The following is a 22774-nucleotide window of genomic DNA, read 5'->3' as shown; positions in this document are numbered from 1 at the left end:
TATTTTATATAATATGTTTACGACTTTGCATTTTCGACTGAAACATTTTTAAAATCAAAAGTCTTTATCACTGAGGTATTAGGAAATCGAAAACAATTCAGTAGCTTCCGCTCAAACAAGGTCAATAAACCATGTGCTCACATTTAATTTACTGAAAGAACGTCATTAACTCAAAACTTTCTGCGACTAGTCCATTTTGCAGCCGATCATTCAAAATGCACTTAGCACGGCGGTCTTCGTTCATACCCATCAGTAAGTTGCAATGTCGGTTTTTAGTAAGAAAACTTGATGTTGATCAGTTAGGTTCGTAAATCGCCACCGAAAGTAGAACAGTACAAACCTGGAGACAAAAGTTTAAGTAACTGATTGCCCTTAAAACTAACTACTACTATGAGTAGTGCAGCACGAGTGCAGGATAGTGCAATACTGTATAAACATCAATAGACCAATATAATACATACATCCCGACCTGCCAATTTGACTCTACACAAAAAAGGTGATCGTAAAGTGATCGTCTGCTAAAAGCAGCCACAACGCTTTTCAGACGCGTTCATTCACTCAAATAGACAATTATCAAGTGTTCAAATTTTAACGGAATTTTTCAAAGAACCACTGCTACCAGTATTAGATATTTCTGATTTAAAATCCGACGGGGAGGATATGTGAGTAATTCAGTTTTTTTATTATTATTTAAAATTCAACTAATTTGTTTAACGCTTCAACCTGAAATCAGTAGTACTGTATTTAGTGTAATTAAAAATTTTATTTTCCTTTGTTTTCAGCATGATCAATAATTTAGCTGTTCTGTATGGCATCTGGGAAGTGGACAAAAGCAGAAGTTTAAATTAGACCAAGCGGTTAAGGATATCTGTTCAGTGAAATAAAGGTAAGTTGTATTAGACTTTCAGTAAGTACAATATTAATGTACTAGAATTAAAGGTCTGCCAGAGGTTATTTTCCCTCTAACAGTTAGGGTAAGCTTAATGCAAGATATAATCTCCCAAAACTAACAACCATCCCACCCCCACTTTTGATTCTGAATATCAGCACGCACAAACAAACAAAATTGTGAGAATTTTTTTTACTTGAATTCTTATCATTTCTCGTTTTATAAAAGTTTACCACTGAGTTGCTTGTTTGCTATGTGTTTAGTTTACTGTGTTTTTGGTTACCCAAAGCATAATTTTGATAAGTAAATACAATTTTTGTAGGTATAAAAGATGCTTAACTGGTTATATTTTCTCAGTTCAGAGAAAATGCCAGCACAATTTACAAGTCAAGGCAGCCTTCATCATGGAAGGCAAAATCCAAAACGAAAGCGAGCGACCATTTCAAATGAGTTGCAGGTACCACAGACATGCCTTATCTTTTTACAACAGTCTAAACATCACTGTGCATAAACTCCTCATAATCAGTTCTAGTAAGGTGACCAGACGTTTCGGGGGCGAAAGCGGGACACGTGCCGATGATGGTGTCGTCTCCGTCAAAGAACATCAAAAAAAGTGATTTTTAAAGACAACCGGGACATTTGATGGACTTGCCAGAAAGCCAGAAAGCGGGACATTGGGCGTCCCGCCCGATATTCAGGCGGGACACGAGGTCAAAAGCGGGACTGTCCCGCCTAAAGCGGGACGTCTGGTCACCTTAGTTCTAGGGTATGCAGTTTATTTCTGTCAAGGGGGCAAGAATCTAATTTAGCATTTAGCTCTCAGATTTGTGGCCTATTCCTACTTTTTCAAAAATTTCTTTATAAAGGATGTGAAAGCAAGAGCTGTTTTGCAGAATGGGGTAAGTTTCAGTGCAATGCGATTTTGGTATATGAGAGTAAAAACAATGACGATTCTATTTTGAATGGAGTCCTGCCTTTTGTTTTGCAGTTAACATTTTTATGTATTTTACTGTTTCAGTTTGACACTAATTTATTGGCATCATTTAAATTCAAGCCATTTTACAAACCTGAAGACTTTAAAGTGAATAGAATCTTGATGGGTCAGTGCTGCAGCTGCCTACCTGACAGCCGGGTAAGTCTGCCTCTCTGTACTCTTCCAGGTTTTTACAGAATGCATTTTAAAGGATAACTCATGTTGAAGATGACATTAATTTGTGGTAAACCTGCACTTTAATCAAGGTATGGTATGGAAATCATAACATACACTATAAAAACGAAAAAGAAACCCATAATTCCAACCCAAATTCTAGCACTTTTTTCCTGGTTAGTAAACAGTGTTATAATAGGGTCATGGGCTCTCCAAAAGTTGTACCAGCTGGAGTTGCCTTACTTGTATCTATGCACAGTTTTGTTTTACTCCTAGCTATTAAGTATAAGCAGATGCCTCTACATGCTTGCATCTGCATGTAGAAGATATTTCATGGGGATGACTGTTGTGTTCTTTTGGTGGAATGTAAATGTTTGTACTCATTAGAAATTTATAAATTGCCTTTGTGTAGGCGGTTTAGTTGTGCAGTGGTTAGCACCAGTCACTAGTTTAGTAATTTTGGATCTAGTTACCTATTTACAGCATTGGTTGCTTTGCTGGGATACAGCCTTAGTTGGTGGTTCAACATAAAATTCAATTCCTTGCCCTCCATTTCGTGTGATTTCTTTTTTTTCACCCTCACCCTCCTTATACCATGTCCCTTCACCAGTCATCAGCCACTTCTGTGGAAGTTTCTTTGGTGTATAGAGTGGAGTGGACTGTGATCATAAGCAAAGTATAACATTTACAAAAAATTGTACTGTTACCTGTTAATAAAAGAATTACTGAATGACCACATTTTTGTTAAAAAAAGAGAGAGAAATGTTTAGCAGAGATCATGAAGTTATTTATTTTCTTGTTTTCAGCATGATTTTTGCGACCCCAATACAGCTGAGCATGGAATGCGAAATATATTGGATGTAAAGCCAGAGTTGGGGTAAGTTTTAAACAGAAAAATGACTACAGTTTGTAGTTGTATCTATTCTGCTATGTTTGTATTTATCATCTTTTAGAACTCAAGTCCACTTTGAAGTCCATTCTCATTTTAAGTGATCATGATACATTTCATTTGTTTTCTTGCTTATTTTTTAATTTATAGCAATTCCTTTAAAATGTATGCTAGATTGTACAAAAGAGAAATATTTCACTGCTAGGAACATAAGAGTTTGAGCTTATATATATATATCATATCTATTTCAGGTTCAGAGCCTATTTATTTTTAAGTTTTTTAAAGTAAATGATTTAATTAAGTTTATTGATTTTCAAGGTATTAGAAATTTGTAAAACAAAATATATTTTACTTGTTAATGTGTTTTAAATGTTAGTGCACTTTTGAGGCTATCAGTATAAAGGTGCTATGTAACTTGTCAAGCTATGCATGATTTTTTTTTTTTTTCAATAGGGACTCAAGTCCTGTGGTGATGAGCTTTGACAAACTTGCCTATTCACTGCGTAGACCTCTCTTTGGGCCATTTCCAGACCTTTCAGTCGCTGTTCTTACCAACCCTCGGTAGGCATAGAACCTTCCAGTATCACTGACATAAAGTTTTACTCTTTCATTTTCCTTTAGGCCAGACTGATGATCTGCAGCTCATAAAATTTATGGTGTGTAATGTCCTGTTTTCAGCTTTAATTGTTGCTTTCTTTTCAAGATCTCATTATCTGCTCCTTAGATATTAAATTTTGCCTAGCAGCATAAACTCCATTATAGTTTTTTAATAAGTAGTGTTAACTTTCCAGATTCTTAGCAATTTTGGTCAGGAAAAAAGAATTGAAATTTTAATGAGACTGATTGTAGATGCTGGTGAGAAGGATAAATGTCATAGTGTTCTATTTTATATTATAATTTAACAAATGGATGGACAAAGCATCAAAGTACACATTCATGCCATTATCTTTGCATGTATAATGGTGCATCTTGATGATGAAAATAATGAGTTTGATGATAATGAGGAGGAGGATGATAACAGCTACTCTTTTCCAGTGTTGTTGATGCTGTCCAGAGAGCTGCTTGGGACCTTGGTTCTGAAGGTACTGGCTTGGGTATGAAACAGAAGTACATTTTTGGAATTCCTTCAACTAAATGTACACAAAATTTGAAATTTGCTCAAGGGGGACCTTGTTTCTAGTGCTTTTAATTCCACGAAAAGGCTTGTTACAAAGTTTAAAATGTCTTATTACAATTTTACTAGATCACAATCTTTAAAAATCATGCTTTCATAAAACTGCTTGGAAACAGAAATCAATGATCTTAATATTTCTCACTGGTGTGGAGGAAACGGAGTTATTTAATTTCATTGGACTACATTTTTCTTTTAATTTCAGATAATTTCTCAGTCATGGAGAAAAGAGCCAGCAGAATAATAAACAAGATGAAGGCTTCTGTGTCAGCTGCTTTTATAAGGTCTCTGTGTCTCTGTTTTAGAGGCTTTGGCGAAAATCTCTTTAACTTCCTTTTATATGTTTTTCTTGAAAGTTTTTCTTAAAATCTGAGAGCTTATTATTTTTAACCTTTATAAACAGCACTCGGCTCATCAAGGTCGTAAAAGTTCCAGTATGTTGCCTAAAGCTACACATACATTTGAATGCAGAAGAAACTACCATGCTATTTTTTTCTTGAATTTATTAATTACATCTAAATCTACTTTCCCTTACCTTCTTTCAACAATATTTCTTACCCCTGTATGAAGAAAAGGGCAAGCTTGGGACCCTGCAATAAAGTATATCTATGACTGAAAAATTCGGCTTCTGACATCTTCATCTGTACCTCCGTCTTTGCTGTTGAAAAAATTCCTGTAAGATATAATCTGGGCATACCATAATGTTTTCCCTATTGTTGATGTCCTATAATAGAGAACATATGTTGTTTGCTTCAAACTGTACATTTTTCCATTGGTGACATTGTACTTCTTTGTGCTTTTCGGTACTCAACTAGCACTGGATATTCTCATGTACTTAAACATTAAGAGCAAAGTCATGCAAATATACATCAGAATACATGACATTGTAGTTTTGTCCAGCACTGACGGTTTGGTATAGCACATTATGTATTCTTCCTTTAGTAGTTCATGGAGTTGGTAGTCTAAAGCCATTAACATGGAAAGTAGCCTGGACTCAATATCAGCTGCCCATAGCTTCATCAGCGTATGCATACTGTGTATGAAAAACAAATTGCTTGATATTCCTGTAAAAGCAGATTTCTGTGTGTGTGTGTGTGTGAGAGAGAGAGAGACAGAGAGAGCACAGGAGTGAATGATATTTTTATGTAAAATTTTGTGTCCATGTTTATCCAGGTTTACAGGTTGGTTCCTGCTCAAGTTTCTGTCTGTGATATTGCATTCTGTGCTAGTGCACAAAGGGCAGATGGCTGTCTTGAAAAAAGCTGCAGATGTGAGAATTTTTCTTTTGGTCCATTTCTTTAACATACATTGCCCTTATGTCAGTTGGTTCAAAATAAAGGCTGCACACAGTAATTGTTTCTACTCTAAGGTATTTAAGTACCATTAGATTATGATTATTCTGAGCACCTAAAGTGAACTTGTGCAGAATTTCTTCTTGTATGCTTTCATAATACATGACCAAGGCTATAAAAAGAAAAAGAAAACTCAGCTACTTGAGCAAGAATTAGGTCTATAAACTCTCTAGCTTAAATATTTTTATTTATTTTTCTTGTTAGAAATTTTGAAAGTGCACACAAATCTTGTTATATCTTCTTACAGCGTGGTTTGCCAATGATTTATCTGCCACTACATCGTAGTCATCTGGACTATGTTCTTGTGACCTTTATTCTGTGGAACTATGATATCCGTGCACCACATGTTGCAGCAGGAGACAACATGGACATTCCCTTTTTCAGGTATGTAGATCAGGATCTTAGAAAGGTAGAATTACACTTCAAGAAAGGTGAAAAACTCCATGAAACTGGGTTTTATGTTGCTGCTCATAATTTTTTTTTAAAGGCTGAGCAGGATATCCACGCGGCCATGTCATCTAGTACAGTACAAAAAAGAAATCCTTTGTTGCCCTGCATCCAGACTGGAGCAATAGACTTTACGTTGTTACTTTGATGTATATATACAAGTGTGTAAAATAGCTGAGGTTATTCCCTTGGGAGTTAGGAAGGATGGAGGGAATTGGACAGCAGTTCAAGATTGGTGGTACTCAGTCATTCCCTGACCACAACGTTGTTGCGGTATCATTCAGTTATTTAAAAACACATGCCTCTGCAGGTGGATTTGTTAGTGTCAGTAGGACATCTATCAGTATGAATAGGATGGCCAAACCTGCTAACATATAAATCATTGTCTCTGTCAGACTTCTTCAACCAAGTCTCGGTGAAAGCAAGGAGACGCATTTCTTTGAACTCCCACAGTTATCTGTGCCTCAAGCTTATCAACTTTGTTTTCGGATGGATTGAACATCCAAAAGCAGAACAGGAGGTAGAGGTGGAGATTTACGCCTGTCATTAAGATTGAATTTCCTCAGCCGGTGCTAAACTCCTCCTCTCCTTCCTCTCTTTCGCTTTTTCATTGGATGAGCTTCTTTAAACTTCATTTTCATTTAAACCTCTTCATTTTCAGCCTTCTTATGAGAAGTCTTGGGGGGTTCTTCATTCGCAGGCAGCTAGACAATGGGAGCACAGACAAAGACATTTTGTACAGAGCCATTTTAAATACAGTGAGTAGTAGTATTTCTTTCATCTAGTTTGTTTAATTAGTTTTAGTCAAGTGGTTACCTGTTTGGAACAAGTAGCTTCTCCCAGATGACCCAGCTCTCGGGAATGGGCACCTGATGCCATAGAGTGTTTGGTAGCAAGAGAGGAGAGAGGCACCACCATCACCTAAAAAGCAAAAAAGGCCCAGAGAAAACACCTCTCTTCCTGACCTGAAAAAGGGATAGACCCTTATCTTTACCTAGTTTTTAACAGTTATGAAACGGATGTGATGGACATAAATGTTTATTTTAATGTTTCATTTCTGCCCCCCTCCTTACTGAAGTTGTTGCACTTCAGACATTTTTTAAACCAATTTTTTTTTTCATGGTGGTGTGTGAGACATTTTTTAAGTGACTTTTCACCAATATTTACCAGAGATTATGCTTTGGGGAGTTTGAAGTACATTTCTGTTTACAGTACATGCTTGAATTATTGAAAAGAGGAGAGAGTTTAGAATTCTTCATTGAAGGTGGCCGCACACGTACAGGACGAGCCATCCGACCCAAAGGGGGACTTCTCTCTGTCGTGGCAGATGCTTGTTCAGAAGGTATCCTAGATGTTTAATGCTTACAGTTTATCAGCTTTTATTGCAAAGTGATTGTGGCATATTGGTGTCATTCAGAATTGTTGACTGAAAGCAGACATTTTGCTTGCAGTTTTTATTTCTTGTTTTTGTTTTTGTGTGTGTTCATGACTTTAGTGTTTCTTACAAATTTTGTTATGTGTATAGTTGTTGATTATGTAAGTCATCAGTTTTGACTGCCTTTGTTGCAGGTATTATTCCTGATGCTTATGTTGTTCCCATAAACATCAGTTATGACAAGCTTCTAGAAGGAAACTTCTGCAAAGAACAAATGGTGAGGATGTTTTTGACATTTTTAAAACAGTTTTAAAACTTCTGGAGTGAATTCATTGAGCTTAATATTTTGCTTTATTAGAATAAGTCTCTTAAGTATTGAACAGTGACTATGCATTAACTTGAAAGCACCATGAGCTTGGTAGCAGATGAGTAGGCTTGTAAGAGATGGGGGTTGCTGCTGTCAGAGAGAGTGCGCCTACAAGAGCCAGGGAGTTGAGAAAAGGAGTAGATAACCAGAGTCCTGGTTTTAGGTGGCCATGTGTAGGTGAACTAAACGAACTGAATGATTCCATGCAGGGTCAACCAAAAGAGAGAGAGTCATTCCGAGGAGCTTGCAGAGCATTGTTCAAGGTCCTTTGTGGAGACTTTGGCAGTGTGCGAGTGGACTTTGCACATCCTTTCTCAGTACAGGTGAGCATTAAAGACAGTGTAGCCAGCTTAGTCTATGTGGACACTGATTTTTCTGTGCTGATGATTTGAAATCTGACAGTTACCTTATTATTTTTGTTCAAATAGGTATTTGAGCTAAGCTAAGCTGTCTCGTATCTTTCAAGGAAATTCATGCAGCATAGAATATCATTTTGATTTTAAGCTTAAAGTAAATGGCATGAGGAAAACATAAACACCTGGGAGAAAATATTTTGCTGTGTATTTGTTGGTATGTAAATTCATTAAAGAAAATCTAGACATGTTTTTAATTTTAAAATTGTTTGCATTGATTATCGACAGGAATTCATCAAATCATCAAAAAATTTTCCTGCCCAAAACTTATTCGTTGCAAGTACTCTCCAAAGCTCAGAATCCACAGTCTCATGTCCTGCTTTCTCACAGCCGTTAGTGTCCAACAGCAACAACTCTCCAGATATTATAGAGGGCAACCGCATGGTTGTTAGGGCATTAGCTGAACATACAGTATTCAGTAAGTAAAATAATACCGGTTTTCATTTTCATTTTGTGAAATTGAAAATTTGTTTATTGCTGCATTTTGTTGAAAAGTCAAGAAGTGGTGTTGGTATGTTACCCCCCTTTTTTTAAAAAAAAAACAACCCAAAAAAAACTCAACTTTTCAGCATTAAGGCTATTGATAAGTTTGCTGATTAGAAAGACGTTTTATAGACTGTAAATGGACAGGTTAATTGTTCTTTTGTTAATTGTCAGATAAGTTTATGCTAAAAGTTACATTCGTGAGCAAAATGTGTAGCATTCAATCTAAACTGTTTTCATGCACACACATGTCTGCATATCTGTTGCAGCGTGTGTCAGTTCACTTGCTCCCATGTGTTCACATATGCTTGCTTTCTTGCTGCTCACCAAGTTTCGCCAGGTTTGTTACAGTGTTAGAGCTAGCTCTTGCTTCAGCTGCCGTGCCCCCCCCCCCCTCCCAAAAAAATAACAAACAAACAAAAATGCTTTTTGAGTTAACTAATTGGTGCAGACATTACAGCTTTTTGTCCTGATGCTGTTGTAAATGTTTTAAAAATTAGATTTTCTCTTTTACCTTTGTTTTATTTGTTTAGTTATGTCAGTTTGCAGATAAATAAACTACTTTCTCTCTTTTCCCACTCTTTTGCATTCCTCACAGCTTTTGGTCAGGTGCAGAACTGTAAATTTAATTTTTGACGTGTCTCTCTATTTGTCAGGGTGCATCACTAGAAAGCCTTGCTGATGCCATGCAGTGGCTCAAAGAAGAACTTGCCATCCGAAACCAAGACGTGGGCTTCTGCGGCAAACCTCAGGATGTTATTCTTTATGCACAGAACCTTCTAGGAGAGGAGGCAGTAGCCTGCAGGTGAATAAACATTTGCTCATTGTATATTTCACTTGTGTCTCTGATGTAGCATACCGTTGCACACAAAAAAAAAAACCCCAAAATTGAAGCACTAATGTGTCAGAAAAGGGTTGTGTTTATTGGAGAGAAAAAAGAAGAGCAATCACTTTGTTTATTAAAACATTGACCAACATTTCATGCTTTTGTTGCTGTTCAGTGTGAAGACAGACGAGGAGGTTTTTCTGACACCCACCTTGACCTTGCCTACTGTGTTTGAGCTTAGTTACAATGCCAGTAGCATCACTAGTACCTTTGCACTAGAGAGCATTTTAGGTAAGTTTTCTTTGAAGACTCCTGAACAGGGTGAGTTGGCACATAGTCAAAATATGCTTAATCATTGTTTCCATAGATAACATGCAGATACTGATAGAAATGCTATGCTTACTGGTCGATACTGTTTCCTAGATACTTCAGGTGTTACTAAGTACTAAGTGCTTATTAACTATTCAAAAGCAGCAATAAACTGTATTAAATAGTAATTACATTCTTTGTGGTTGCTGAACTTTCATATTATATTCAGAAGCCTATATCTATATGACTGCAAATCCAAGAAATATATGGTTTTTTTTTTTTTACACAGAGCAGATTTTAAATTACCAGGTATATTTGTGTATATGGATGATTTTTATCATTTATTTGAAAGACTGGGCACAGTTGAAATTTGCAGATAGAGCCAAGCAAGAAACATCTACAAAGATCTTAAAGAGCTACACTATTAATAATCAAAAGAGTCATTAAATATTATTTTTAAGTACTTACTGTTGTGTACTGGGTTTATTATTTAAATAAAGTTGTTAATTAAAATAACCTACTCATGAGGCCATACCAGGTAGTTTATTTTCAAATGTAAAGCCTATTTGGACAAACATGGACTAGCGTTTTACCAAGTTTTTATGTGATGGTTATATAAAATTTTGGCCAAATATTCGTGCATATATTTGTACAGTTAAAAAGGGTCCGTACACTATCCTTGATCATTCTGATTTGTTGTCAAGGTAGAGTACTTGAAAGGTAATTACCCAGTCATCTGATAGCAGGTTAAGCCTTGGTACTTTTGTTGTATGAACTGTGAGTACCTCACATCTGGTACATAACAATGCCAGGCCAGATAAAAGGCAAAACACAGGCAAAGGGCTAAGAAAATTGGCATTTATGTTCTTAATGTCCATTTACAGCTGAAAATATTTTGTTGTTTTTCTTATGATAGCTATAGCAGTGATAGCAGAAGCAGGCTTGCACCCTGGCACATGGACAGATAAGCAGTGTACAGAACCAACCATCAACATCAGTCAGGACACTGTTCTGGAAACCGCCCATAAGATCTGTGACTTGTTACACACAGAGTTTATATTTGTGCCTGTGAGTGCTAAGTTATATTAGCTACAGGATACAAAAAATATACAATACCTGAAGTTCATGTACATTAGCTACAGAATAAAAAAAATTCACAATATTTCAGGCTGAAGGACACACTTTGATCTTAATCTCTCTTATTAAATGAGTGGTAAGCAGTCACCAAGTTTTGAGACTTATGAGTGTCCTGTGGAAGACTAGTTTATGAAAATAAAAATAAAACTTGTGAACAGTAAAACATGGCTTAAATTATATAAAATCCTTTTAAGATGGATATTGGGAATTTTTATTTTTAAGAATTAAAAAGAAAATGTGTGAGGGTGATTTTATGCAAGTGTTTTTGATGAACTACTTTTGATGAACTGGTTTTATGCAGCCTTGTAAAAAACTGCAAGATGTCTTGATTGAAAAGTTTGAGGACTTTGTCTTAACAGAAGTTTTACTGGAGGAGGAATCTCAGGTAAAAAAAATGAAAAGAGAGAGAGAGCATTTTAGTCAGATTATTATTATTGTAATTAAGTGCACAGTTAAGGTCAGAAAAATCAAAATAGATCCACAATTTCAAAATGCATTGTCATCTGTTCTCTGTCACGGTAAAGTCATAGAAGTTTGGCTGATCGTTGGTGGAAAAGATCAATAAAAAACTCAAAGCAGAGAATTAAAACTGAATTGCTAGCACAGGAATAAAACTGAATTGCTTTTCAATATTTATCAAATGATAAAATTCTGTTTTAAAATTTTGACACAGGATACGCATTCAGTCAACCCTGCAGAGAAGCAGTGGGCTGCCCGCATCTCCAAGAATCTGTCTTGGGATGATGAAGAGGATGAAGATAGCAGGCAGCCATGCAGAGCGCATGGTCCAGGTGAGAAGAAATTTTGATTCATAGATTCTTAGGTGCCGTTTTGTTTTTTCAAACAAATTAGTATTGTTCATTACAAGATACTTATTCAAAAATTTTTGAGTGTTCAAGATTAAGATTAGATACATGACATAATAATTAACATACACTTCCACATCTTGAGTGATGACTCCATATATCTTGCAGAAAATTTAAGAAAAACATTTTGGGCTCATTTATGTCTTTAACTTTCATTTTACTTTGAACAGATGTTAAGATGTGTCTGTAATAGTGCTTATGCTACTTATGACACTTATTTGGTGGATTAAAGGTGAATGTGGGACGTGTAGAGGTGATGGACAAGTTGAAATTTCTTCATTCTGTGATGGCCCCAGTCCTGGAGTCATATCTGATCACTGCCTGTCACCTTGCTCAGACTGTGGAGGAGATGCCTGGTGAGTCTTTTGAAAGCATCCCATGTTTATTGTTGATTTTTTATTTGTTCCACATGCACTTTTTTGCTATTGGACTATTGAATTTTTTTTTTTTTTTTAATGATGATGGAAGTCTTCCATCTGTATGGCTTCGCCTGTACGATGATACTATCTGTGCATACAGTAATATAGCAAGATTGGCCTTTAATTTTATTTAGTTATCCCTTTGTAAATATTGATAAAATTAATGTGAAAAAGGCACTGCTTTATTACTATGGAATTGGTGAGAACAATCCATTTTGCAGAGGATGACTTTCTGCAGCTTCTTGTGCAGTTTGCCCAAGAGAGAGCCAAAAACAAACTTGTCATATATGGTGAGCATTTTGGTCAATTATAGTCCATAAGTTTGAGGGCTCATCTTAGGCCTAATATACAAGGTATTATTATAGTCTTTAAAGATACGAGTGTACCAGTATTAGCAACAGACCTTTGATAAACTTTCTCACGATATCATTATTCAGGCTTGTCTTATCCTTTATACAAGTGCCTACCATTGCAGAGTTGGACTTTCTGAAGTGGATAGAGGGTTACAAAAAATCATTAAGAATAATGGTGTGGGTATAGTATATTATAGAATTGCTATTCTGGACAGGTAAGGGTGTAAAGAAAACCTGCAAATATACTAGTTATTTTGAGCAGATGCTGGCTTTTGCTGTTTTTAAGTGGTAGAGACTTTTCAGATCATCTCATTCTGACACAAAATGTGTTCTTGTGGGAGAAATATACTATTAGCACTAATATGGACATATTCATCATTACTTGAAAGCTCTTTTAACATTTTTTTTCCAGCGGAAAGTTGTGGGGTGCTGAATCTCAAGAATGCTATTAAAGCTTTTGAGAACTTGAAGATGATGGACTGTTATCGAAGTGCTAATCTTTCTATGATTTCTTTAAGTGAGAATTTAAGTTTACAAGAGCAGCTTAATCAGTACATTGAGATTCTGAAGGTGGCACGGTTCTAAATGATTTTTTTTCAAAGGCATCAGTTTGTGTTAAGATTTGCAGAGGTCTTTAAAATACTCATTTTGCCTTGCATTTGTGAGAATATTTAGCTACTTTTACAGAGTTAACTAGAATAATTTTCACTTTGAAGCCTCTTGCTCTCAGATATTAAATATAAAGCATGCCATGTTCCAGAATCACAAGGGTAAAAAGAGTATAACTAGTTAATTGCAGGCTGTGAGAAAATGTGATGATGCTGTGGCAAATAGACGAGGAAAACTCAGTTAATGGCGTCTGCTTTTCTCAAATTATGAATTCAGCAAATATGGTATTTACCAAACAGTTGCGTACCATTATATTGTCCAGTTTGTTAGATCTAAAAAGAAATTGTTGTTCACGTCCATTGAACCATCTCTGCTATATTATTTATCCTCAGTGGGAGAAAGTTATTAGAAGGGGTCATCTGGCTGGCAAAATGATTTGAATAGGTCTACCCAGAGTCCGTGAATATACGATTTGACCCAGCATTTCTGCTCAGCCGATTTACCCAGTTTAGGTAGTGTAACAGCTGAGATAAACATGCTTCATGAATATTAATGTTGCCGTTCAAATTGGAGAGGTAACAAAAGGGCAGGTTGTTTGAACTTAATCATGTCGATCGCTTGAAAATGAGATTAATGTAAATCCTTTGTCAGTCATTCAGAGCAAGTGTTCTAGACCTGCACCCTTGCCGAGGATGATTGAAACAGACTAGTTCTAGCCAACATAAGGCTGTAAGAGAACCAGTCAGTGGGTATGCTAATAGAAGCAAAACTGCTGGAAAGTTTGTCTAGGAGAAACAGGGGCCATGAAGTAAATGCTGTTTGTCTTCCAGCTTGGACCACTGATAATGCCAAACTGGAAAACCTTTAGTTTTATCTGTTTTAAATGTAAGCTTCCTTGTCATCCTAAGCAACAAATCTTCCTTCGGGATTTGACCTCCCTAAACCTTATCTCCTGGTCTAGGTATGTGCACCCTCTACGAGGGTAGTTATTTTTTTAAAAGGATGGTCGATTTTCTTCTTTACAGTACAGAGTGCAACAAGGCTTGATATACAGTGCTAATGGGCATTAGTTTGGAATGTTGATGTGTTTATTTTTCACTTTGTGGCACGCTTTTACTGAAATGTTTGTGGTTGGTGTTGAACTTGTAGTCTGTGAATACTGCTTAAAAAGTGTTACAGGCATTAAGAAAGTTTTCTCAGCCTATTTATAAATAGCAATTTATGAAGTATCACACATAAAAGTCGCTCATCAGTCATGGCAAATTGAAACTGTTAAAGAACCATTAAAGTTCCCAACATGCATCAAATTCAAATGTAATGGTGGTTTTCCTAATTTTTAATTTAAGGGGAGGTTACTCTGCCACTGCATAATTTCTTGTGTTGCATCACTTGTTAAAACCATTTTCCTTTGTCCTCATTCGATCTGTACTAACAAACGAAAGTGGGGTGGATAAAAGACTTGTTTGTGTAGTATCATCAGATTGTATAGATTGCCCATAGTGTTTCAGAAAAGGAATAAACATTTTAGTCATACATATCATTCATGTGCCTTTTAGAAACATTTGTGGACTAGCTGGCCAGAAATATCCTTTTGGCACTTTTTGGAAATAATGATGCGTGAAGAATGTTTGAAAATGTCTTGTTGATACCAAAAACGGATGTGTGCATCTTAACTGACAATCAGTAGATGTTGACGCATTCTAATATGCAGAATTTTTTTCATGTGTATTTGGACTAAAGAGTCTTTGCTGTTTCTGTTTTTGTAAGTCAGGTAATGTCCTGTGCCATTTCCCTGATTAGGCATGCACTTTTATTTTTAATGAACTAGAGCTTCTCCAAAAGTCACAATTCTGGAAATAGTCATGTCTGTATCTATAAAACCACAAAACGTTTAGTTCACAATGGCTGTACTTGCTTTATGCTCAGTTTCTGCAATCTTGTTTTATGATGTATAAATTTAGTTCCGTTGCGAGACTTTGTGAAAATGCAATAAATGCAGTTAAAAGATATTTTAAGAACTTTTTATTTTCATCAGACTTAACTCCATAGAATTCTTAAGTACCCAAGCTTTCATGAAATTGGAATATTTTCACTAATTCACAATTTTTTATTGTGAACATATCCATATAGCCAACGTCAACATCTGGCACACTGTCACACCACAACTAATAAAACATCATACAGTCTGATTGCACCAAACAATATCTTCTCACTGGTAAGCATTGGCTTTGTGCTTTGGAAGAAAGGTAAACTGTTCTGGAACTTTTCCCAAGAGCATCTCGCTGCAATAAAACCAAAAAACTTAACAGTTTCAAGAAAGTTAATGTCTGAAACGCACGAGTTGCCTCATTTCCACATCCATATAAGACGAGGCTTTTGTAGACTTAAGCACATGTTTTTGCCACATACACTTTTTGAAGTTAAGCTCAGTAAAAAATATGGATCAACAATTCAAGCAAGCAAGCAATGTATTGATCTCATGTCAGTCTTAGGGTTTACCTGATCTTAATCCAGTCACCACAGCTACTGCTGGCCATTAGTGTCTCTAACTCATTACGACCTTTGTAGTAAGGTGGCCGCTGATTAATTTTCTGAGGAGGGTGTTCCAGCAACCCAACAGGAATGTATCTTGAGAAAAGACAGAAAAATGCAAATTGGAGTAAAATATGCACATACAAGAGTATACTTCCTAAAACTTGGTACAGCCAGTTTTAAAGCAAAAACAAAAATTATAGCTAACCCAAAGAAGAGAAACAAAGCTTTGTTCCTCTGCGAGATATGAATAAATAGAATCGGTTATGGGTTACCAAAATTAAACTAATCTGGTCAATGTATTGGGACACATTTTAAGACCCACCTGTGTAAGAATGACAACCACTCCAGGAGAAATCGGCGTATAGTTTCAACACCTTTTGAATCAGAGCCCCAGTACTCCAAGCCATAGTTGCAAAAATCTTTCAAGATTTCAAAGCGCTCAGAAGCTGAAATGTCCCAGTGACGTTGCTCCTTGATCTCTGTGAAGATCCAAGGCTTGATAAGGGCTCCCCTGAATGTCAGAAGAACTGAACTTTTAGCTGGCTTATTTCAAAGTGAATCTCCTGCAAATGACAACTATTCTAGAATGTGATTTTGCAGACAAACCTACAATGGTTTTGACAATAGGTGAAGAGGCAAGATTTGTTTAAAAGCCATACCAAGGCCCTATACAACATGTACTCAGGGTCTTGAACTCTTAATTTCTAGCAAATGCTTCTACTAGTCACTTGAACCACTGGAACTTGTATGCCACTTCTGGTCACTGCACATTAATGTAAAAGTGGTCAGAATTATGAAGTCCATAAGTAGTATCCAGTGAATTAAGTGACAGAATGCTAAGGACTACAGTGATACCTCGGTTCTCGAACGCCTTGACTTTCGACCAAATCGGTATTCGACCAGGAAATTCGAGAAAATTTTGTCTTGGAATCCGAACAAATATTTGGAACTCGAACATCTGAACGTCCGAGATGAGCCGAGTTGAGCCGAGTTGAGTCGAATGGCGTTCATTCGGCCCAGCACGCCTTGCTTGCGTCATCAGTGTGAGTGCAGAGAGAGAGAGTGTCACGTTTTGTGGAGAGAGTCATGAAATGTGTGCAAAATGGGCAGAAATCGCAAATTTTGTTGAACAACATCACCCGTGGTAGCAAATAGAGCAGTTAACATTTTTAATGACAATGTTATGTCACTTTCCGCAAAATTTGCCAAAGGAGAAAAAAACAGCAAACAATTGACAAATTCTTCCGTAAAGAAATTCAGCAAAAGATACAGAGAACAGCTCTACCAGTAAATGTGTACTGTACTGTACATTGTTTTTTTTTTTTGTTTTAATAAATACACTTTTATTTCTTATTTCTTGTTGAGACTCATGTTTTTTACATATTATATACAATTAGGCCAGTAGGCATTTTGGGGCTTGGAACGAATTAATCCAGCTATGGGTTTCATTGCTTCGGTTCTCGAACAATTTGGTTCTCGACCGTCTTCCCGGAACGAATTATGTTCGAGAACCGAGGTATCACTGTACCTTGCAATCATGATGCCTTGCACACCACTGGCTTCCTTGTAGAGATTGGCATCCTCAAAAGACAAGATGTCTCCATTGCCTGTGGAGGATCATAGATAAATTTTGGTTAGATTCTGGTGTTCTTCCATACCTATTAGCAAAGTTTTAAAGCACTTGTAAAGAAGTCTACAGAATACATTTAACATTAACTGAATGGGCCTGATGATCAACTACTCATCTGACCGGTGGTCAAACTAATCTGGTCAGAACTACAGTAAATATCCAAAGTTCAGTTCATTTCACATATTTTAAAAATATTTTTAAAATCACTCACCAAAGAGAGGCATAGGTGAGGCAATCTTTGCACACATTTCAATGTAATCCCAGTTCGCCAGTTTGGTGTATCGCTGCTCCCTTGACCGACCATGCAGCTTGGAAAAAAAAAAATTCTGTAGAATTCATTACATCCTGATGGTGACAAAAATAGAGCACAGAGGAAATGGACCATTCTGCAAAACACTTTATTATTCCTTAACCTCCCTCCCTTCCATCAGTACTTACTGTAACCAAAGAGACTCCAGCATCACGCAACCGAGGAATGAGCATGTGTGCAGTGTTCTTGTTATCAGTTAATCCAGTCCGCATCTTCACTGTCAAAGGAATATCCAGTACAGAGTTCATGCAGCGTACAATGTTCTCATACTTGGTCATCTTACCCATAAGGGCACAGCCCTCTCCCTGCAGGATACAAAATATAAAACAAACTGAAGCACTTCAGGTGGTTTCTGTTGTGCAACATTCTATTAATTATGCATAGTTTTGGCATGTTTCACCTGTGTAATGATGGTAAGAGACGTGACACTGCATACATTTTAGATTATCCACTAGAGGGAGAACTGGATGACTAGTTAGCAAGCATGAGATCATTTAAAAAAATGAATCCTGCCCAAATTATTTTTAGAACGCCAAATATAATTCCCATGTTAAATAAATTTTGAGTAAAACAAAATCAAATGACTTCTCCAAAGTGATTCTTAACTTCAATGCCAGTAGTTCATATGCTAGCGAACAAACTTAGGAATGCAAATCAGTCCTTGCTAGCTGAATCTGAAGCACTATTCATTGAAAAAATAAAATTGAGCAAATGCACTGACTCTCTTGTAAATGAGGTCTATGGGACACCCACTGTTGATGTCTATGAAATCCACATTAATACGCTCCTGCAAAAGCTGTGCACACCGCGTCATGCTGTCTGGATAGGCACCGCAAATCTGAAAAAAAGGAAGTTGTCTCCTTAAAATTATTTAAATCTAGTAATATTAAAAATGGTGTGTTATGTGGAATAGTGGAATAGAGATATTAACATTAACAAGAGCAATGAGAGATATGGGCAAGACATTCCTATGCACACCTACAACATAACACACACACACACACACACACACACCGCTGACAGTTTCTACAGGGGAAAACAAAACCAGGATCTTGGAGTAGAAGTGAGATACCAACTAACCTGCACTCCAAAAATATCTTCTGTATGGTGCCTCTTCAGGAGAGCCCACTCACTCATTTGGCCTTGTAACAAATTTGTTGCCATGGCCATCTCACCACAGGTTATATCTGCACCAAACCGCTTGCACAGTCGGCGAAAGGGAAGGTTACCTACCTATATACATTAACACGCTACTGTTAAAAGTAGACCTTTCAAATGAACATGATTTGTGGCAGCAAATTAACATAATACAGCACAAGCATCTATGTACCCAATCAACACTCCAAATAATTTTACCCAATCAAGTGTAAATTTAACTTCCAGGATTTGAACTGATTTTAATATTTTACAATTAGCAGATTCAGGTGGTGAGACAAAAAAAAAAAACTGACAGAAAAATGCTTGGATTTTGTGGCAAAATTGATATTCAAAACAAAGTGACCAATTATATTGGCAGCTACTCCATTCTTTCTTTGGCAGATCCACTATATCTGCATTATACTTACTGTTGTGAGTGGAGCAAGGTAAAGCTTGTTTGAGAAATCCACCTATTAAAAAACAAAAATTAAAAAACAATTAATGTAAGAAAAATATTTTATGTGTGTATATATTTTATAATCATACCTCTATTTACAAATGTATTTTGAAACAGATCTGATAGCTCAGACCTCTAGAAAGGCAAAACTCTGTCTCTACCACACAGTACATCTCTCATCAATATGAACTGCTCCTTCTTTGTTCACCTTCATTCCATAGGAAACTCGGCCATGCCATTTTTATGAACTGGATTCATTTGAAATTTGGACTAAACACACAAACTTCCTTGAGACAAAAACATCAAAGACCAAAGACTTTTTTGATGTCTGTCATTAGAAAATCTTCAAATAGCAAATTAACTTTTACTCTATAAAAAAAAAAAAAAAACACTCACCAGTTTTTTCTCCTGTGTTCGTAGTTTGATTTCCTCTTCATCTGTTACACATCCAACAGGATTTTGAGCAGGCGTTTCAGAATCTAGTTTCGCTTCTCCATTCTCTAGTCCTTCCTTTGTTTCTTCCTTTTCTTTTTGCTCTTCTTTCTGCTGTCTCATTTCATTATAATAGCTATTTACTATCTGGTTAGACTTGGTAAAGTCATATTTCTTTTTCCATAAAAGATGCTGAAGATCTTTGTCAAGGACATTATAGACCTGACGCTGTGCTGTCATTTTTTCAAACAATTCTTGATTTGTAATGTTCTTAAAATCTGAAGAGATATGCTGCATTGCATACCGGCATGCAAAACCATATGGGCATTTTCCAAAAGTCTTGAAATTATGACATTCTGCACTTAGATCTTTTGGCTTATTTTCCATGAACAATGAGATATTATGACAAAATTTGCATTTCTGTCCAAATTTGCATTCCTCTTCTTTCAAAATGGCAGGGCACATCTTTTCTGCATCATTTGTCTTGAATGTAACAGGCCTCTGCTTGTTTCTTCCTTTCAGTTTAATCTTCTTCTTTTGATGTTCAGGGAGAACTTCAGAAACTGCATCCTCAGGGTTATCTGCTTTTCTTTTAGCATTTGAGCTGTTGCCACTTTCAACAGCTGCAGATGAGTCTTCCATCATTTTATCTTTGCTAGCTTGAGACAAATAGTTTTTGTCTAGCTGCTGTTCATGATCATGCACTAAGAACCTACAAAGAAAACAGATAAATAAGGAGACTACATAAACTTACATGTAAAACAGATCATAATTGATACATAAAAATAATAATAAGAAATTAAATCCCACAAAATAAAACAAAGAATCCTGAGATAATTGATTCTTACAGTGTTGCAATATAACCTGTAATAAAACTTATTTTCCCTTTTGGTATGATGTTTCTGTTTCTACAGATGTTAAAAATAAATTAATTTATGCAAAATACTACAGCAGATCAATGCTCACTCTGGTTTCACTGCAGCACAACCAGGTCTTAATGATGATAAAACATTTGCTGGTTGTGAGGCACTTATTATGTCTTCTTCCACACTTTTCTTTTGTTTTTTTGCTGCTGCGGGTTCATTTTCTGAAGCTACAGCCACAGATAAATCACCTTGCTGTCTAAAGTGTTCTTCCATTCTAAATGATGAGAAGAAGAAACATTAAAACAAATAATTTCAGATTATCATTCAAAGGGGAAGAATATTATTACTAGTGAGAACTTTGTGGGTTTTAATTTATCAGCATGATTTTTACTGTTTGTGTTCTAATAAAAGAATTGGTGTGGTTCCTTCTTATTTGTCTTAGAATGTATTGGAGACAGCAAGCCATAATTCCTTAGCCATGACTATAGCATGTAATGTGCAGCCCTCTCTTGCCAATTTTCATTTCTCTGCATAATCAACTATCCATTCATGGTGTGAGCCAGAAAACAAAACAAAGAAACCAAAACACAAGTTCAGAAAATCAGAAGGCTTTAACTATAACTGCACTGAGTTTTAGGATGACAATTAATCAGTTATACAGTGTGTCTTTGAAGAATCTAGGACTTGTGAATGGTGTCAACACAATATTCTAAAGAAATTAGATGCAGGAAACATTACAGGCTGCATGTAAAAACAAAACAAATTTTAATATCTCTGTGCGCATAATTTGTACAGATATTTCAACAATTTCAAGCAGACATCTGATCTTTTCTGAATAACACAGCTGCAGCTTCAACTGGGATGAAGTTGGCTTTGCACATACTTTAAGTATATCTATCCATTAACAAGAAAACGTGAGTATTTATTGTTCGCCACTTCAAGCAGCATCCTGTCCTGGGACGACTGCAATGGTTCATATTTACTGGATTTGGATTCGACACGATCACTGCTTTTTCTTCTAAACATAAAAATAATTAATAAGTACATAAATTTGACCAATCTCTTGATTCTCAAAATCTAGCTTTTACTAAATGATCTTACTTTGCAAACCAACTTACCCTTCTATCAAAGATAGTCTGCACTTCCCACATGTGCACAGCGTGTACAATCAACAGGGGAGATAACACTTCGTTTAAGATGCTCTCTACAACTTGAAAACGAAGTTTAGTGTGTGCTGTTTGTGCGTGCGTTGTACAAGTTCCAGTCATTCATGTGTGTATTTAATTTGATGCTGTTGGGTTTGTGATTGGTGTGCAAGTAGTTGCTGTAGGGTAGGGGTAGAAATATATGTGTAGGGGCACAAACTAAATTAAGCGATAGAAATAAGGATTGGAATGTTTTGGGGCAAACACACTTATAGTTGGATAAGACAGCTGCATATGCGAAACCACTGACAGGAAAACCTGTTTTCAGATGAAATGTGACCCGTCACCACAGAATAAGTCAAGTTGGAAATTAAATGTTATGCAAATTGTATATTTTTATAATGTACAAGTTTTTATCGTTCGATCATTTGATACTAAAGTTGTTCTACTAGTCCTAAAATTGAGCTAGAAAGGTTTGAAGTGTTCAAGTCCATGGTACAAAGTTGACCCTAATCGCCTTCCTGGACCTCTAATACGAAACTGCTGTAGACAGAGGGAAATTAGGGTGCAGCGCGATAAAAATAACATCACAACACATTCATATGCACCAAATAGACCTCTTCGTTATGTTTCATTAATTCACACCCAGCACCATTCCAAACATACACAGCCGAGATAATAAAAGCCTGTCTGTTGGTCTGAATTTAGGTACACAGAATCGGCGTTACAATGGGAGCTGGGAAAAATTCTCTTAGCAGGACATGCCTGTCATCAAACGAAGGATCGAGGCACTTTCAAAAGTGTCTGCCTGTTACATAGGGTCTGAAGAACACTCTGGGCTGTCCTCAATTGATGACTTTGGAGTAGGTGGATACAACACGATGCAAGCTGCTGATCTTGACTTTCACTGATAAATTGTTGTACAAATAGATAAACGAGAAGAATAGCACGCTGTCTATGTGCGATCTATAACAGATCTGAAGAAATTGGTGAGAGACAGAATCGAAAGACCTCAACTTCTGGAGAAGGAAGAGGTGATGTGAAGCCTTCTTCACGACAGTTGGAGTATTGACACATCCCAGCAATGTCTCTTATCAAAGATATGGTGCCCAGGTATATTTATAAGCTGGAACAATTTCAACCTCCTTGTCGTGGATAACACTTATGGGACTTGTGGGTTTTCCCAGAGTAGTAAGACATGTCACACACT

At 36.4% G+C, this 22774-nt stretch overlaps 2 protein-coding genes across 3 annotated transcripts; one reads left to right on the top strand and one right to left on the bottom strand.

The window, feature by feature from the left end:
* The first annotated feature begins 81 nt into the window (after window positions 1-81).
* LOC112563624 (glycerol-3-phosphate acyltransferase 1, mitochondrial-like) lies at window positions 82-15061 on the top strand. 2 transcript variants are annotated; one of them, XM_025237795.1, is made up of 24 exons: window positions 82-252; window positions 783-886; window positions 1247-1346; window positions 1908-2021; window positions 2843-2913; window positions 3379-3486; window positions 3961-4007; window positions 4302-4380; window positions 5270-5366; window positions 5696-5832; window positions 6557-6653; window positions 7108-7237; window positions 7465-7547; window positions 7847-7960; window positions 8279-8468; window positions 8803-8873; window positions 9190-9338; window positions 9535-9650; window positions 10585-10736; window positions 11107-11190; window positions 11479-11596; window positions 11904-12027; window positions 12312-12380; window positions 12856-15061. In XM_025237795.1, coding segments are annotated over exons 3-23 (2172 nt in total). In that variant the 5' UTR covers window positions 82-252; window positions 783-886; window positions 1247-1256; the 3' UTR covers window positions 12313-12380; window positions 12856-15061. The 2 variants fall into 2 exon arrangements, with proteins under 2 accessions (XP_025093580.1, XP_025093579.1); XM_025237794.1 differs by having other exon boundaries at window positions 83-252; window positions 3961-4019.
* LOC112563626 (tRNA-dihydrouridine(47) synthase [NAD(P)(+)]-like) lies at window positions 15058-21614 on the bottom strand. The gene is made up of 12 exons (XM_025237796.1): window positions 21538-21614; window positions 20520-20693; window positions 19518-20265; window positions 19093-19134; window positions 18608-18760; window positions 18249-18365; window positions 17656-17832; window positions 17429-17525; window positions 17116-17194; window positions 15910-16098; window positions 15552-15680; window positions 15058-15334 (listed from the first exon to the last, which is right to left on the bottom strand). Exons 2-12 carry the CDS (start codon window positions 20690-20692, stop codon window positions 15262-15264), a joined length of 1977 nt encoding a protein of 658 aa, XP_025093581.1. The 5' UTR covers window position 20693; window positions 21538-21614; the 3' UTR covers window positions 15058-15261.
* Window positions 21615-22774: the final 1160 nt, after the last annotated feature.

Source organism: Pomacea canaliculata, linkage group LG5 (assembly GCF_003073045.1).
Source record: "Pomacea canaliculata isolate SZHN2017 linkage group LG5, ASM307304v1, whole genome shotgun sequence".
NCBI classification, from domain to species: domain Eukaryota; kingdom Metazoa; phylum Mollusca; class Gastropoda; order Architaenioglossa; family Ampullariidae; genus Pomacea; species Pomacea canaliculata.
Note: the sequence above shows the minus strand (reverse complement) of the source record. Positions and strands in the feature narration are given on the sequence as shown.